Source organism: Lycium barbarum, chromosome 12, assembly GCF_019175385.1.
Source record: "Lycium barbarum isolate Lr01 chromosome 12, ASM1917538v2, whole genome shotgun sequence".
In the NCBI taxonomy this organism is placed as follows: domain Eukaryota; kingdom Viridiplantae; phylum Streptophyta; class Magnoliopsida; order Solanales; family Solanaceae; genus Lycium; species Lycium barbarum.
The window spans coordinates 48,860,271-48,875,759 of record NC_083348.1 but is presented as its reverse complement, the minus strand read 5'-3'; the positions used below and the strand labels follow the sequence as shown (position 1 = coordinate 48,875,759).

Sequence of the window (15,489 nt, the reverse complement as noted above, 5' to 3'; positions counted from 1 at the left end):
CACATATAGTTTTTAATAGAATTATTTGCACTAATGGCCTAGTTTGAAGCCACTTTTTAAATTTATCCTTATAAAATAATAAAACTAGAACAAGAATATTTGTAGAGAGAGAAGAGAGGGAATTCTTTATTTCTCTTGTTAGGAATGTGTTTACAATGAAAAAGAACCTCTATATTATAAGGGAAAACTGATTTGATCCCAAAGTCACTAACTCTAATTTTTCTCCTAAAGATAGACATCCACAATAATAAACAATATTTATAATACTCCCCTTTGGATGTCTATTTGATAGATAATGTGCCTCATTAAAACCTTACTAGAAAAAACCCAGTGGAAAAGATTCTAGTGAAGGGAAAATAGTACACATTTATAATAATACGCATTTTGGCTGCTTCATTAAAAACCTTACCAGGAAAACCCAATTGGGACAAAAACCTTAGTTAAGGGAAAAAGAGTACAACGCGTATTAACTCTCCCCCGATGAGAACATCAATCCAAAACTTCAATCTTTGACACCCCAATCTTGTGCACCATTGTAACGACCCGCTAGGTCGTTGGGGGGAGGGGGGGTTACTTAGAAAACTAGACCGCCATTGGGAATTTTGAGGCAGTGAGTGAGCCAGTAGCGTGTTTTTATGTATCTGTTCATGTTTTGTTTGCGTCTGTAGGGCCTTGGATTGGTGTTGGGATTTTTGGGTGAAAACTAGTGCAAAAACCTGAGCTACTGGTCAAAATGGACCGCTGTAGCGGGTGATGGGCCACTGTAGCGGGTCCGTCGTAGCTAGGCGAGGGTCATCGTCGTGGGGAAGCGGAACTTTAATGATGTCTGCCATAGCGGGAGCTAGCGAGACCGCTGCAGCGAGGCTTGGACAGTTGCAGCGGTTGATGCGAGGCAGAATCAGCATTTATTATTCTTTATTCCGAATCCATTCCCCACATAACACCCAAAACAGTTTCCAAGAACTGCTATGGCGAAATTCTAAGGCTAGGGCTAGAGTACACTTAAAAGGTAAGTCTCAACCCTTGACTTTGTTAATTCCATCATCATGTTAGGTTCCAGGATTAGTTAAAGGTCCATTAATGGTGAATGAAAGGGCTAAAACTCTAGAACTTAAGAAACCCTTGATTAATGAATGGGTTGTTGATTTTATTGTTGTTTAATCATCTAGGAGTATAGATTATCACTTCCTAGGATGAGAACTTGTCTATTAATGGTGGAACTTGTTGAATGAGACCTAGGGTTTCATAAAGATAATAACTTTGGCATAAAAACTACTTGTAAAAGGGTTGGAATGATTAGAAAACCCATGAACGGATAGAATATGATTATTGGAGTTGATATTATGATGAATTCACGCTTAGTAATAGTTCACCCTTTGAAAAGGGTAGAAGTAATTAGGTTCTTTTCCCCAATTTGTTGTATATTGTGAGTAGATGACTTGAATACTCATGTAGCACTATATTTCTAGACTTTGAATGTTCGGAAGCTTTGCGAAAGGGGAAAGCTATCGTGGAGTGACTGCATTGTCCCAGTTCTACTTTGAGGTAGGTTACGGTCTACTTGAGTTAGACTTTGATTAGTTGATTGTATGTGTTAGGAAATTGACAGGAGAAGCATGATTAGGGCTTCGGACATAAAGTGTGGTTGGTAATTCTTACAATTTGGTATTGATTGATTAATTATGTGATGAACTAATATAAAATGATAAAGGAGTTCATAAATACTCTTTTTGTTGACTTGGAGAAATCCCTTATTTATATTATTGATGAATTGATTATTGAGTCTTGATATGACTTGTGACATGGAGACTTGTTTTCCCTGATCTTGATTTATTGATTATTCACATTCCTTATTGATTGTGGAATAGAAATACATTGTGATGAGAAAGGTATTATAAATATACAAAGGCACACTTGACAGGGGGTGAGGATGTGGCCTCATTATGGGCTCGTTATCCGAGGTCAGTTCTGGAGCGAGTGGTACATGGACACCATGGGTCCCCTGCAGTTCATGGCTAATGGGTCAAATACTACCATTTAGCATGCGTGTACGGATATGTGACAGAGTTGAGATAATTTGTGATTTACGATTGTGTTTGGTAATTACATGGGTTGAGTTACTCTTATTAATTGCTTCTTGTGTGGATTTACCTTATCCCTGTGTTGGTTGATATTTCTGTGTTGGATGATTTCTGTTGATAGTTTCTGAGGTTTGTGTTGTTGTGCCTATCTGTCTATTTTATTGATTTTATGATTGTATGCATGATGCTAATCTTAGTCGGCCTATGATATCTACCAGTACATAGTGTTTGTACTGATACTACCTTGTTGCATTCTTTTGAGTGCAGATTGTGATCTAGAGATATCTACGAGACCTCATATTTAGGGTGAGGCCAGTTTCCGCCAGATTCGACGGTGAGCTCTTATCCATGCCAGGCCGCCTGAAGATCTTTCATATTTTAGATGTCTATTTCATTTCAGACATTTATGTTATTTTTAAACAGTTATTCATTCTTTAGATAGTTGTATTTTAGAGTCCTTGTACAATGACTTTCGGATTTTGAGGTTGTAATAGTTAGACTTCTGCAGATTTTATTTATTTATGGCATGACTAGACATTTGGAGATTTTTATATTTGTTGTATCCTTGAATTTTTTTTAAAATTGGCTAAGTAATGTGGTAATCGTTTGGATGGTGGGTTAAGTAGATGGTTTGCCCACTAGGAGATTTGTGTGGGTACCACTCACGGCTGTTTGGGTCGTGACAAAGTTGGTATCAGAGCCTTAGGTTCGTCGGTTTCGTTGTACAAGGATATGTCAAGTAGAGTCTTGCGGATCTGTACGGAGACGTCTGTACTTATCTTCGAGAGGCTATGGGACACTAGGAAAATTCAATTTCTTTCTTTCTTTCGTGCTACTTGATTCCAATTGGTATATGGATGATTCAAATTGGTATCTGACTCTTCCTTCTATTCTCTCGCAGATGGTGAGGACTCGTGCACCAGCAGCAGCTAATAAGGCACCCGCGCTGGCCACTGGGGTCGCAGCTCATGGTGGAGGACAGGCCACTGGGGCCACAGTTCGTGGAGGAGGCCAGGCTAGAGGTCATGGTCGAGGTCGTGGTCGTAGTAGAGGCAGGGGAGCAGCAGCACCAGCCAGGGGTGAGGCTTCTGCGGATGGTCAGCAACGCGTTGAGTCCCCTGAGCCTCAGGTAGTTCCAGATGAGGCGGAAAGTTTGCAACAGCACCGGCACAACCAGATATTATAGCTCCTCCAGTGTTGTCAGATGTGATGGTCCGAGTGTTGAACCTGCTGAATGGTTTGACAGAGGCAGGTATGTTACCAGCTGTTCCAGGTTGACAGGGTGCCAGAGTGGGTGATCTAGCTCCTGGCGGAGTTCGTGCTCCGGGTTACAGCATGTTGCAGATGTGGCTCCTCATTTGGATAAGGCTTCAGGATTGGAGGTATTTCCTTGAACAGTGGGGGGTCCGGTGTTGACCGGGGATGAGCATGATCTGTTTTGGAGGTTCACTAAGATAAAGCCTCCAGTGTTCTTCGGCACTGAGGTGGAGGATGCTTACGAGTTCATTATAGACTATCATGAGAGGCTCCATAAGATGGGGGCAGTAGAGAAATATGGTGTTGAGTTCGTGACCTTCTAGCTCTTGGGTGATGCCAAGTTATGGTGGAGGACTTTTGTAGAGTGTAGGCCAGCGGGATCACCTCCGTTGACATAGACTCAGTTTTACCAGGTGTTTCTAGACAAGTATGTTTCTCGTACTTTGAAGGACCGCAGACGCGATGAGTTCAGCAATATTGAGCAGGGTAATTTGTCTGTGGCTGCTTATAAGGCTCGTTTCCATTTGTTGTCTCGCTATGCCCTTCATGTTGTACTTACCGAGGAGGAGAAGATTAGGAGATTTGTGAAGGGGTTGAACACTGCCCTTTAGTTGTCAGCTCTTCAGCTTGCAGCAACAGGTGCTTCCTTTCAGGAAGTGGTGGATCATGTTAGGACTGTCGACGGAGTTCGGCAAGATGGTTACCATAAGCACGCGGAGAAGAAGGCCCGAAAGGGTGGTGGTTACAGTAGCTCTTTCGCTAAGATCCAGAGTTCCCAGTTTTATTCTGGACGCCCTGTTTAGGCAGCCATGCAGGTTTCAGCTGGAGGCCCATTAGGGGCTAGTCAGTACTAATCCAGCCAGCCAGGGGGATCGCAGACCAGAGCTTTAGATTATGGTGGTTACTCAGCTTTGTCCATTTCCGTTCAGTGTCCGATGTTAGACCGCAGGTGTTTTGAGTGTGGTGATACAGGGCATTTCAAGAGAAATTATCCTAGACTCAGGTAAGGTGGCCAACGTACTCAATTTTATGCTGCCCGAGCACTAGCAACAGGTAAAGGGGGAGGATCCTATAGGGGTAATCGCGCTCAGTCTGGGCGTGGAGGTCACACGGCAGGTAGAGGTGGCAACCAGTCTAACAGAGGCGGGTTTCAGTCTAGTAGAGGTGGTCATCAGCTCGGTAGAGGCGGAGCTCAGACAGGGCAGATTAATCTCAATGGCTCGCAGGCTACTGGGGGACGGGTTCATTGTTATGCCTTTGCTGGCAGAACAGAGGCTGAGGGCTCAGATGTCGTTATTGCAGGCAATATCTCAGTCTGTCACCAGATCGCTTCTGTATTATTTGACCCGGGTTCTACATTTTCTTACATGTCTACCTATTTCTCCATGGGTCTTGATATGGTCTGTGATTTACTTGATGCCCTATACATGTATCTAATCCAGTTGCAGATTCTATGGTTGTAGATAGAGTTTTTCGATCTTGTACTGTCACACTTATGGGATATGGCATCTGAGTTGACCTAGTAATTTTAGTTATGATAGATTTTGATGTCATCTTGGGTATGAGCTGGCTAGGTCCTTATCATGCAATTCTGGACAGTTATGCCAAGATAGTCACCTTAGCTATGCCCGAGATGCCTAGACTTGAGTGGAAAGGTAACCTTAGTCCCTCCCCAAAGAAAATAATTTCCTTTATTCGTGCAAAGAAGCTAGTGGACAGGAGGTGTTTAGCTTATTTGGCACATATTCGTGATACCAGTGTTGACGGACCATCCCTTGAGTCAGATCCTGTGGTACATGAGTTTGCGAAGGTAATTCTCGCAGACTTGCCAGGCATGCCACCGGACGGTGACATTGATTTTTGCATTGATTTAGAGCCAGGGACCGGCCCTATTTCTATTCCGCCATATCGGATGGCACCAGCAGAGTTGAGGGAATTAAAAGAACAACTTTAGGATCTTCTTAGTAAGGGTTTCATTTGTCTGAGTGTCTCTCCATGGGGCTGTCACGACCCAACCCATGGGTCATGCGGGCACCCACCATATTACTACCCTAGTAGGCGAACCCTTACCAACTAAACCCAATATTTAAACAGTTGCGACCACAATCTTTCGAAAATCACAAAATTAAAGTAAAAGCTTTGTACAGACTCTGTTTTAAAATACAATAAAAATTGAAAAGCAACTCCCAGGATCTAGTCTAGACAGGTACAAGAGCTCCTACAGTACAGGAAGACCAAATAAATTACACAGCCTCTGCCTGGAGTGAGATGAGCGAGGCTATAGGAGAATGCCTGACAAATCCACCCGACGAAACTTCAACTAAACCCTGCAACATATCTACACCTAAGAAGGGCATAGCAAGAGTAGTATCAGTACACCACACGTACTGGTAAGCATCATTGGTCGACTAAGATTAGTTTACGCAATACAATATAAAGTCAATAAGATAGGCAGATAGGTCAATGAACCTCAAGATTCTCAAATAAGATTATTACACCCTCACCACTTACCTTTCCTCTCTCAACTGCTCGCTTCTTTTATTTCCAAGAATTACAGATGTTCTACTTAATCACAACCGTTCTCTTCCTCTCATTCAACCTATTAACTCTCACCTCCATGCTTATCATACCCTCTAATTCCTACACTTAATTGTCTATGAAGTTCACCTACTCAATTTTACTTACTACAATGCGATGCACCTAGGGAAAGGTTTACTATCTGAAAGTCCGCTACTACATTTATCTTTTATTACCCATTCCTCCACACACAATCTCAACGAAGTCAGAAAGATAGATAGGCAATACAAATGACGGTAGTACACACATGCATAACATAGAAATATGAGATGTAATGAAATACTGAATGCGATGCAAGGGCCCAAACATACTATACATACATGCTAACTGATGTCATTGCTCAGTAGTCATGACTTACAGGGGACCCATGGTGTCCATGTACCACTCATTCCAGATCCACTCCTCAGACCCGAGCTATAAATCCTCCGCTCCAGAAAGAACTTCAGACGCGGATCCATATCATATAGAATACTGGTATCCAACTCAACGGCCAAAAGACCAGATAACACCATGGCTCATACTCAGCCTTTTCTGCTACATGTATTTCGTTGGAACCCATGCAATGAAATGCGATGATGTAATAAATCAAACAAGTGATGAATCATGCCCTTGATGGGTGTTGTGCTAGTCCTACTTATCGGTCCCCTCAATACAATTTTCTTATTTATAAGAAAGACATTCATGTGAATAATTCGATACAACCGAAAATAAAGACGAAAATCACCCACTCTTAGGGATGCCTAAATTAAACACGAAGTATCCCTTAGTCATAATAGTACTCCCATTAATAACTATTCATAGTTACCCTAGCTACCATTTACACAAGATTATAGTTACATTATAGAATATGTCCAACCCAACTCCATGTCCGAAGACCTAATCATACAGTCTCCCGTCAACTCTAAAATATATACGATTCGTTAATAAAAGTCTAACTCAAGTAACTCATAACCTACCTGATTGACAAACAGCTAATTGAATCTCCATGAATTTCTCTCCTTCCTAGCCTTCATCCGAATCCAAAAGAGGTAATAGTCGCAGGGAATGGTGGGAAGGAAATACAAAGGTCTCTTTTTCTTGGTGTTAAGGGTTTATCTTTCATATAGAACCCTAAGAGTAGTCTTTTGGGAGTCTTTTATCAAAAAGGAGGGTAAAATAAACTAAGTGGACGAAAACACGGTCACTGACCTGCGTCGACCGCTGCGGTGGTCGATTTTCCGCTATAGCGGTACCACTATGGTGATCCATTGACCGCTATAGCGGTCCGCTTTTTCCCCTTGGCCTGAAATTTCTAATTTTTTCTGGAATTGATTTTTCCCATTCGTAACCCCTAAATCACGCATTGAGCTTATTATTTATGACCTTAGATCTAGATTGGGCATAGGTTCACGAAGTATTAAATAACAATCGGATGGGTCATTACAGGGGCGTCCTATTCTGTTTATGAAAAATAAAGACAGGACGACACAGATATGCATTGATTAGCTCCAATTAAATAAAGTCACCATCAGAAATAAATACCCCATCCACTGTATTGATGACTTGTTTGATCAGCTTCAGGGGGCTTCCCTGTTTTCGAAAATTGATTTGACATCGGGCTATCATCAGTTAAAAATTTGGGCAGAAGATATTTCTAAGACTGCTTTCTGAACTATGTATGGGCATTATGAGTTTCTGGTTATGTCTTTCAGGCTTACAAACATCCCAGCTGCTTTGACGGATTTGATGAATGACATTTTTAAGCCATACTTAGACTCTTTTGTGATAGTGTTCATTTATGGCATCTTGGTTTATTCAAAGAGTAGGGAAGATCATGAAAAACACTTGAGCGTTATTCTTGGGTTGCTGAGAGATAGGGAGTTGTATGCCAAGTTCTTTAAGTGTGAGTTTTGGCTTACGTCTGTGTTTTTCTTGGGACATGTGGTTTCGAAGGAAGGGATTATGGTGGATCCGAAAATTGACCCAGTGAGGGATTGGCCCAGGCTCACTTCCGTGACAGAGATTCGCAGTTTCGTGGGGTTCGCTAGTTACTACCGTCGGATCGTGAAGGGGTTTTCCTCTATTGCTTCGCATTTGACCCGTTTGACTCAGAAAAAGGTACCTTTTCAGTGGTCCGACGAGGGTGAGGAGAGATTCCAAAAGCTTGAGACTTTATTGACTACAACTCCTATTCTATCTTTGCCTATGGAGGGAAAGAACCTTATTGTGACGCTTCTCAATTTGGTTTGGGTGTTGATTTGATGCAAGAAAAGAAGGTGGTTTTGCCTATGCTTCCAGGTAGCTGAAGGTTCATGAGGAGAACTATCCTACTTATGATTTGGAGTAGGTAGCTGTAGTGTTTGCACTGAAGATTTGGAGGCACTACCTCTATGGTGCCCGTTGTGAGGTATTTACTGATCATCGCAACCTCAAGCACATGTTTACTTAGAGGGATCTTAATTAGAGGTAGCAGAGATGGATGAAGTTGCTTAAGGACTATGATATTACTATTTTGTACCATCCTGGCAAGGCAAATGTGGTAGCAGATGCTTTGAGCGGGAAATCAACTAGTATGGGGAGTTTGGCTCGTTTGATCGAGTCAGAGCGTCCATTGGCTAGGGAGGTTCAAAATCTGGCTAATAGTTTCATGAGGATTGATGTGTCTGGTTCGGGCAGAGTATTGGATTGTATTGAGGCTAGATCATCGTTACTGGAGCAGATTAAGGCCAGACAGTTCGAAGATGCGAGTTTGAGTAAGATTCGTGATAAAGTCTTTCGTGGAGAGACCAAGGTGGCCGTTATTGATGATGATGGTATCTTGAGAATCAAGGGGCGTGTTTGTGTTCCCCGTGTTGATGATTTGATTAAGACCATTTTAGCAGAGGCTCATAGTTCTAGATATTCTATTCACCCTGGTGCTACCAAGATGTACCGTGACTTGAGCCAGCACTATTAGTGGGCTAAGATGTAGCGGGATATTTTTGAGTTTGTTGCACAGTGTTTGAGTTGCCAGCTGGTGAAGTATGAGCACTAGAGACTTGGGGGTACACTTCAGAGGATAGCCATTCCAAAGTGGAAATAGGAGAGGATAGCGATGGACTTTGTGGTTTGTCTTCCAAAGAACTTCGGTAAGTTTGATTCGATTTGGGTCATTGTTGATAGATTGACCAAATCTGCCCATTTTATACCGGTTTAGATTACCCATACCGCTCAGAATTTGGCCCAGATTTATATCCGGGAGATTGTTCGCCTGCATAGGGTTCCTATTTCCATCATATCCGACAGGGGCAAGACGTTTACATCTCGGTTTTAGAAGAATTTGCATTAAGAATTGGGTACTAGATTGGACCTTAGTACAACTTTCCACCCTCGGACAGATGGTCAGTCTGAGCGGACTATCCAAGTCCTAGAGGATATGCTCCGAGCTTCTGTGATTGACTTCGGTAGCTATTGGGATCAGTTCTTACCATTGGCTGACTTTGCATATAATAATATTTATCACTCGAGCATTGATATGGCCCCATTTAAGGCTCTTTATGGGAGGAGATGTAGGTCTTCTATTGGATGGTTGATGCTTTTGAGGTAAGTCCATGGGGTACAAATCTTTTAAGGGAGTCACTAGATAAAGTCAAGGTGATTCGGGAAATGTTCTTGGCAGCTCAGAGTAGGCAGAAAGAGTACGCGGATCAAAAGGTCCGAGATCTTGAGTTTATTGTTGGAGAACAGGTCGTATTGAAGGTCTCACCTATGAAGAGTGTGATGAGATTTAGGAAGAAGGGTAAACTTAGTCCCAGATTCATTGGTCTGTTTGAGATTCTCAATCGTGTGAGGGATGTAGCCTATGAGTTAGCTTTTCCCCCAAGTCTGTTAGGTGTGCATCTAGTGTTTCATGTCTCTATGTTGAAGAAATATCATGGCGATAGTTTATTTATCATTCGCTAGGATTCTGTCCTGTTGGATGAAGATAGAGAGGTTCATACGTTGAGGTCAAAAGAAATAGCGTTAGTAAAGGTTCAATGGTAGAACCGTCCCGTTGAGGAAGCTACTTGGGAGACAGAATCCAATATGCGAAAGAATTATCCCCAGATTTTCACTGAGTCAGGTACCTTTCCCTTGTTCCCTCTCTTTGTTCACTTGGGGACGAACGGTTGTTTAATTAGTATCTAATATAAGGACCTGCTAGGTCGTTATGGGGAAGGGGTTGACTTAGAAATCTAGACCTCCGTTAGGAATTCTGAGACCGCAGGTGAGCACGTAGCGTGGTTTTATGTATCTGTATCTTTTGTTTGCGTCTTCAGGGCCTTGTATTGGTGTTGGGATTTTAAGGTGAAAACTGGTGCAAAAACCCGAGCTACTGGTCAAAATGGACCACTGCAGTGGGTGATGGGCCACTGTAGTGGGTCCATCGCAGCGAGGCGAGGGTCGCCATCGCGCGAAAGAGGGATTTTAATGTGGTCCGCCATATCGGGAGCTAGCGAAAGGGAAAAGCTATCGCGGAGTGACTGCATTGTCCCAGTTCTGCTTTAAGGTAGGCTACGATCTACTTGAGTTAGACTTTGATTAGTTGATTGTACGTGTTACGAAATTGACACGAGAAGCATGATTAGGGCTTCAGACATAAAGTGTGGTTGGTAATTCTTACAGTTTGATATTGATTGATTAATTATGTGATGAACTGATATGAAATGATATAGAAGGAGTTCATAAATACTCTTTGTCACGACCCGCCTAGGGGGCCGCGACGAGCACCCGGTGCTAGTCCACCCGGGCACCCTTTAACTTATACTTATGCTTGTATCTATGTGAGCCACATCATTAGTCATACATCTCTAAGCATCAATCATACTAGTCCCATTGGACGACAACATCTTTAATCATCATAGGCAGCTATGCCACAACAATGTACACTACCAGAAATTGATCCTATGGCAACAGAATGTTTAGCAACAGTTGTTGAACCGTTGCTGTAGAGCGTCTATTGCAACGGTTCAACCCGTTGCCAAAAGGTTTTAGGATACCGTATACGGTTTAATAATTAAACCGTTGCCACTGTAAAAAACCGTCGCCATAGATTTATCTATTGCAACACAGTTATTAACCGTTGCTGCTAATGTTAGCTGTGTCAACTATTAAATGAAATATTTTATCTATTGGAACGGTTTTAATTCCCTCCACCCTTAATGTCCCCGCTCTATTTTTTCCTTAACCCGCCAAAATCATTTCTTTTATTTTATTTTTACATTTATTTCTTAAATCATATATCTTCTCTCTTCATTTACCTCTTAAATCATATATCAAATACACTGTAAATCGATGAACGTATGTCAAAAAAAAAAACCCTGATTTTGCTTCTCATCTTGTCCATCAGAACTCCTCTTCTTGGATGAACTAAACCCTTGGCTTCTCATCTTCTCTGTTAATTTCTAGGGTTGAAGCTGCTAAATGGTTTGAAGAAGTGGTTGTTTGAGAAATCTAAGAAGACATATTTGAGACATCATTAGCTGAAGAAATTGTATGTTCTTTGCTGATTATTTTTGGATTTCTTCTTTAATATCTTATTTTTTTCTTTAATCCGTGAGGTGTGGGTAGTGTATTTGATATAAGCTAAGTTCAGGAAACTCTTATATAGGCTAAAAAATTGTTGCATGCAACTATTTTAGAACCCCTTTTGTGATATCAGCAAACAATTAAATTGGGTCCTTTATCGAAGTGGGTTTGAAATAATTTTAAGCTTTTTGGTTGGGTCTTTACTTTGCTTGGTTCTACAATATCACTTTTCTTCCCTATTGTGGTTGTCAAACGAAAAATCTGAGATTTTCCTTTTTCCTTTTACTTTCTCTGCAATTTCACTCTTGTTGGGTGCATTTTATAGTGGTGATTTTATATAGTATCGTGAAATTGTTTTCTGTGGACCTAATGTTGGATCTAAACTTGTTTCTTGTTGTAATTTTGTGTATAACTTTAATCGACCATATCTTGAGTGACTAAAGATTACCATGGAAGTGGCTATAAAGTATAGAAAGTTTTATCTTTTTCTCAACATGGTGTTTTTGAATGCCTGAAAAGATATAGTTAAAAAGCCAGATTATTGCTGCTCTGCTTCGTAAATGTAGTTACAGAGGAAAATTTTGTTGGTTTCAGTTTGTAGAATAATGTATTTTTGGAAGAATATTCATGTGATTAAATTCAAAGGAGAAGGCATTAAGTCAAATAGTAAATGAAGAAATCTCTTTAGGTTCATATAGGATATTTTATTGCTATTCTAGATCCTAAAATTTGAAATAAGCCATCTGCCAGATGTAAATAAGCCTATATATTGTCATATAATTGCTTGACCTATTGGTTTTTTGTTGATGATGTGAAAAGAATTCAATGGTCTTGGCTAACAGGAAAAAGAAAGTTTTTTCTTTAAAGGTTTTGATTGTTCTCCCAGAATCCCAAGTGTTCTTCTACGACACTTTGTCACTTCGTAGACGACTGGTTCGACATCGCAGAGCCTAGTTTTTTCTTTAAGGGTTTTGATTGTTCTCCCAGAATCCCAAGTGTTCTTCTACAACACTTTGGTCACTTCGTAGAAGACTGGTTCGACATCGCTGAGCCCGTGAATAGCTAGTGTGAGGTAGGGGCTTTTGATTTCTTCATGTCCCTTCATGTTCTTCTTTTTTTATTAAAATTGCGATTTTGGTTTGCTCAAATTATTGAGTTTTTGTCCCAATAGTTTTACAATATCTGGTTGCTTATTTTCCTGTTATATCATTTAAAGAAGATAAGAAATGGATGGAACTACTTCAATTTAGTAAATATCTAGTGAAATGTGGGAGCTTTACTGTTTTCGAATAGCTAAATCATGGTTATTACTGATTTCCTGAAGTTAATGCTATGTCTAAGGTTGGAGTGTTCCAATTTAGGAGATATTATGATTTTCTTGTTTGGCCATGGAAGTTTGGCTTTGAATTATTGTCCGTTCATAATTGTGCTATTTCCATTTCACAACAGTTACTTGTCTTTATGTTTCTTTCTCTCGATTATGTGAATGTATTGTGTTGATACTCCATGCAAAAGTCATGTATCCATATTCCACATGAAAAACAGCAACCATTTGAATCCTGCACAATTAAAAAACCAGTAAAACCAGTCACACTGTTAATCTGCAGACTACAGTTGTTTATTTTTGTGCCAACTCTGTACTCTATATCATTTCCTGAATCTGTGTATCTTGTTGCAAAGTTTTTTCCTTCAATTAGTACTTCACCTGCAAAGAATAAAACCAACTTAATAATAATAGCTACCCTCCTACTCTCCTCCCAAAGAATTTGAGTATGGAGATAGCAATGGATCACTGCATTTCACTGTATCTTTTCATCATAAGCTGCTGCAAATAGCAGCAACTCATTTAGCCAGATTAAGTAGCCTAGTGCAGCATCTAAGTGTTTCAATCCTCTAAATTTCCAATCTGCATGATTTCCATTTAAGACCAATTTAAGGTTTAATTTTTTGCTTATGTGTTTCAGTTTTTTTATTGTAATTTTGTAAACTGCTAAACTCAATAATTTGTGTGGTCGATAGGAACTTGTAAATATCATTACTTTTAAATAAGAAGTTGCTTATTTGAGCTGGGCTTTGTGAAGTTAACTAGTGGACTGGTAGGCTAAAATGCTGCTATATTACAGTTGCAACAAGAATAATAAGTTCATTTAGCTATTTTTTTTTAAGGCCTGAGTGTTGCTATAACAAAATGGTTAGCTATAATGGTTAGATCTGTACCAACCCAATTTCCTTGACTTGATTCAAGTGCATCTATGTTCAAAGCTTTGCTCTACCTAAGTCCTGACTTCACTGAACAAGTCTAGAATTTTATCTTTATTTTTTTTTTTACTTGTTGCTAAAGGGATCTGGTGGTCTTGACTTCAGTTTCTAAGCTTAGCATGAATCTTAGTTTTGGTGATTTGCTTGTGATATGTAGGATTAAATGGATAATGGAGATAAAAGTTGGATGAATCACCTAAGATGGACAGAAGAGTATGCTGCTGGAGTGAATTATTTTCTTGACAAAGCATTTGAACGAGCTTCTCAAGGAAATGAGATATTATGTCCTTGCAAAAAGTGCATGAATCGCTATTGGCATTACAGAAATGTGGTGGAGGGTCACTTGGTTGTTCATGGGTTTGTTGATAATTACACCAAATGGGTTTTTCATGGAGAAGGGGTTTCATCGAGAAATACACCGCATCCAATAAATGACGATGAAGGTTCTAATTTGCGTGATGATATTGATGGACTACTTCATGATACATTTAGAAATGTAGAGGGTGAGTCAGGGCATGAAGAAAGAGTGCGACAGGGTTTATCTGAAGACGCAAAGAATTTTTTTAAATTATTGGAGGAAGGGAAACAAGAGTTATATCCGGGTTGTGAAAATTTCAATAAATTGAATTTCACCATTTGGTTGTACTTATTTAAATCATTACATGGTTTGAGTAATGTAGCATTCTTAGACTTGTTAGATTTGATAAGAGAGGCATTTCCCTTTGCTCAGATACCAGAGTCCTTCAATAAGGCTAGACAAGTGATTAAAGATTTGGGTCTTCATTATGAAAAAATACATGCATGCCCTAATGACTGCATGTTATTTTGGAAGGACAATGAGAAAGTAGATAACTGCTCTGTCTGTGGAACTTCTAGATGGAAGAGTGTTGGTGATGCCTCGACTAATTCACGCTCTAAAATTCCTGCGAAGGTTTTAAGGTACTTCCCCTTAAAGCCTAGGCTTCAAAGGATATTCTTGTGTTCTGAAACAGCTGTTGCAATGAGATGGCACGCTAATGAACGACCCAATGATGGAAATTTAAGGCATCCTGCTGACGGGGAACCATGAAAGGATTTTGATCGTTTGTACCTGTTATATCCCGTAAGTTTGCGTAGTCGTAAAGATTTGAAATAAACTTGACTTGTGAGAAATGAGGCCATATCTTGGTTCTAGCCAATATGTGTGTGCAACTCATGGAAAATATTGGTGCGGGAGTATGGAGGATGGCCAAGGGCCAATTTGGGATTTTGGAAATTTGTTTCGGGAATTACTAAACGAGATTTTTAACGAATTGGGCTCAACAAAAATAAAAGGAAATTGAGGCCCAACTCACTAAGGTGGCCGGCCATGGCCCAATTTAATGGCCCAAATCTTGAATTAAGAAGTCATGTGATTTACATGTGACAAAATATTAAAGGGGGCAATATTATATATATGCAAGCTTATCTTTAGAAGGTTCAAGAAAATCAATTAAAGCACAAAAAGTGAAGAACCCCCATTGAAGGAGCTCTCGGCCGAGCATCAAGGGGAGGAGAAAAATAATTTTCCAAGCTTTGTTTCCAACTTAAAAATCCTGTTCTTCTTGTATTCATGATGTATACAAGACGCTCTCCGACGTGATACAATTAGTTCGGCGTAAGAGCAACGTTTGCGGCAAGTCGGAACTTTAAGAAAAAGGTGAGATTTTCATGTTTTTATGTTATGAAATGGATATGTATGTGTTAGTGATTAGAGTTGCATGAAGATTTCGGAATTTGTGTTGTGTTTGGATGTAGCCGTGTAGGTGTG

The 15,489-nt window shown here is 40.2% G+C and overlaps 1 protein-coding gene across 1 annotated transcript; it reads left to right on the top strand.

Annotated features, from left to right (window-relative positions):
- The first annotated feature begins 13,863 nt into the window (after positions 1–13,863).
- Positions 13,864–14,769, top strand: LOC132624252 (uncharacterized). Its single transcript, XM_060339056.1, has one exon. The coding sequence runs from the start codon at positions 13,864–13,866 to the stop codon at positions 14,767–14,769; it is 906 nt and encodes a 301-aa protein (XP_060195039.1).
- Positions 14,770–15,489: the final 720 nt, after the last annotated feature.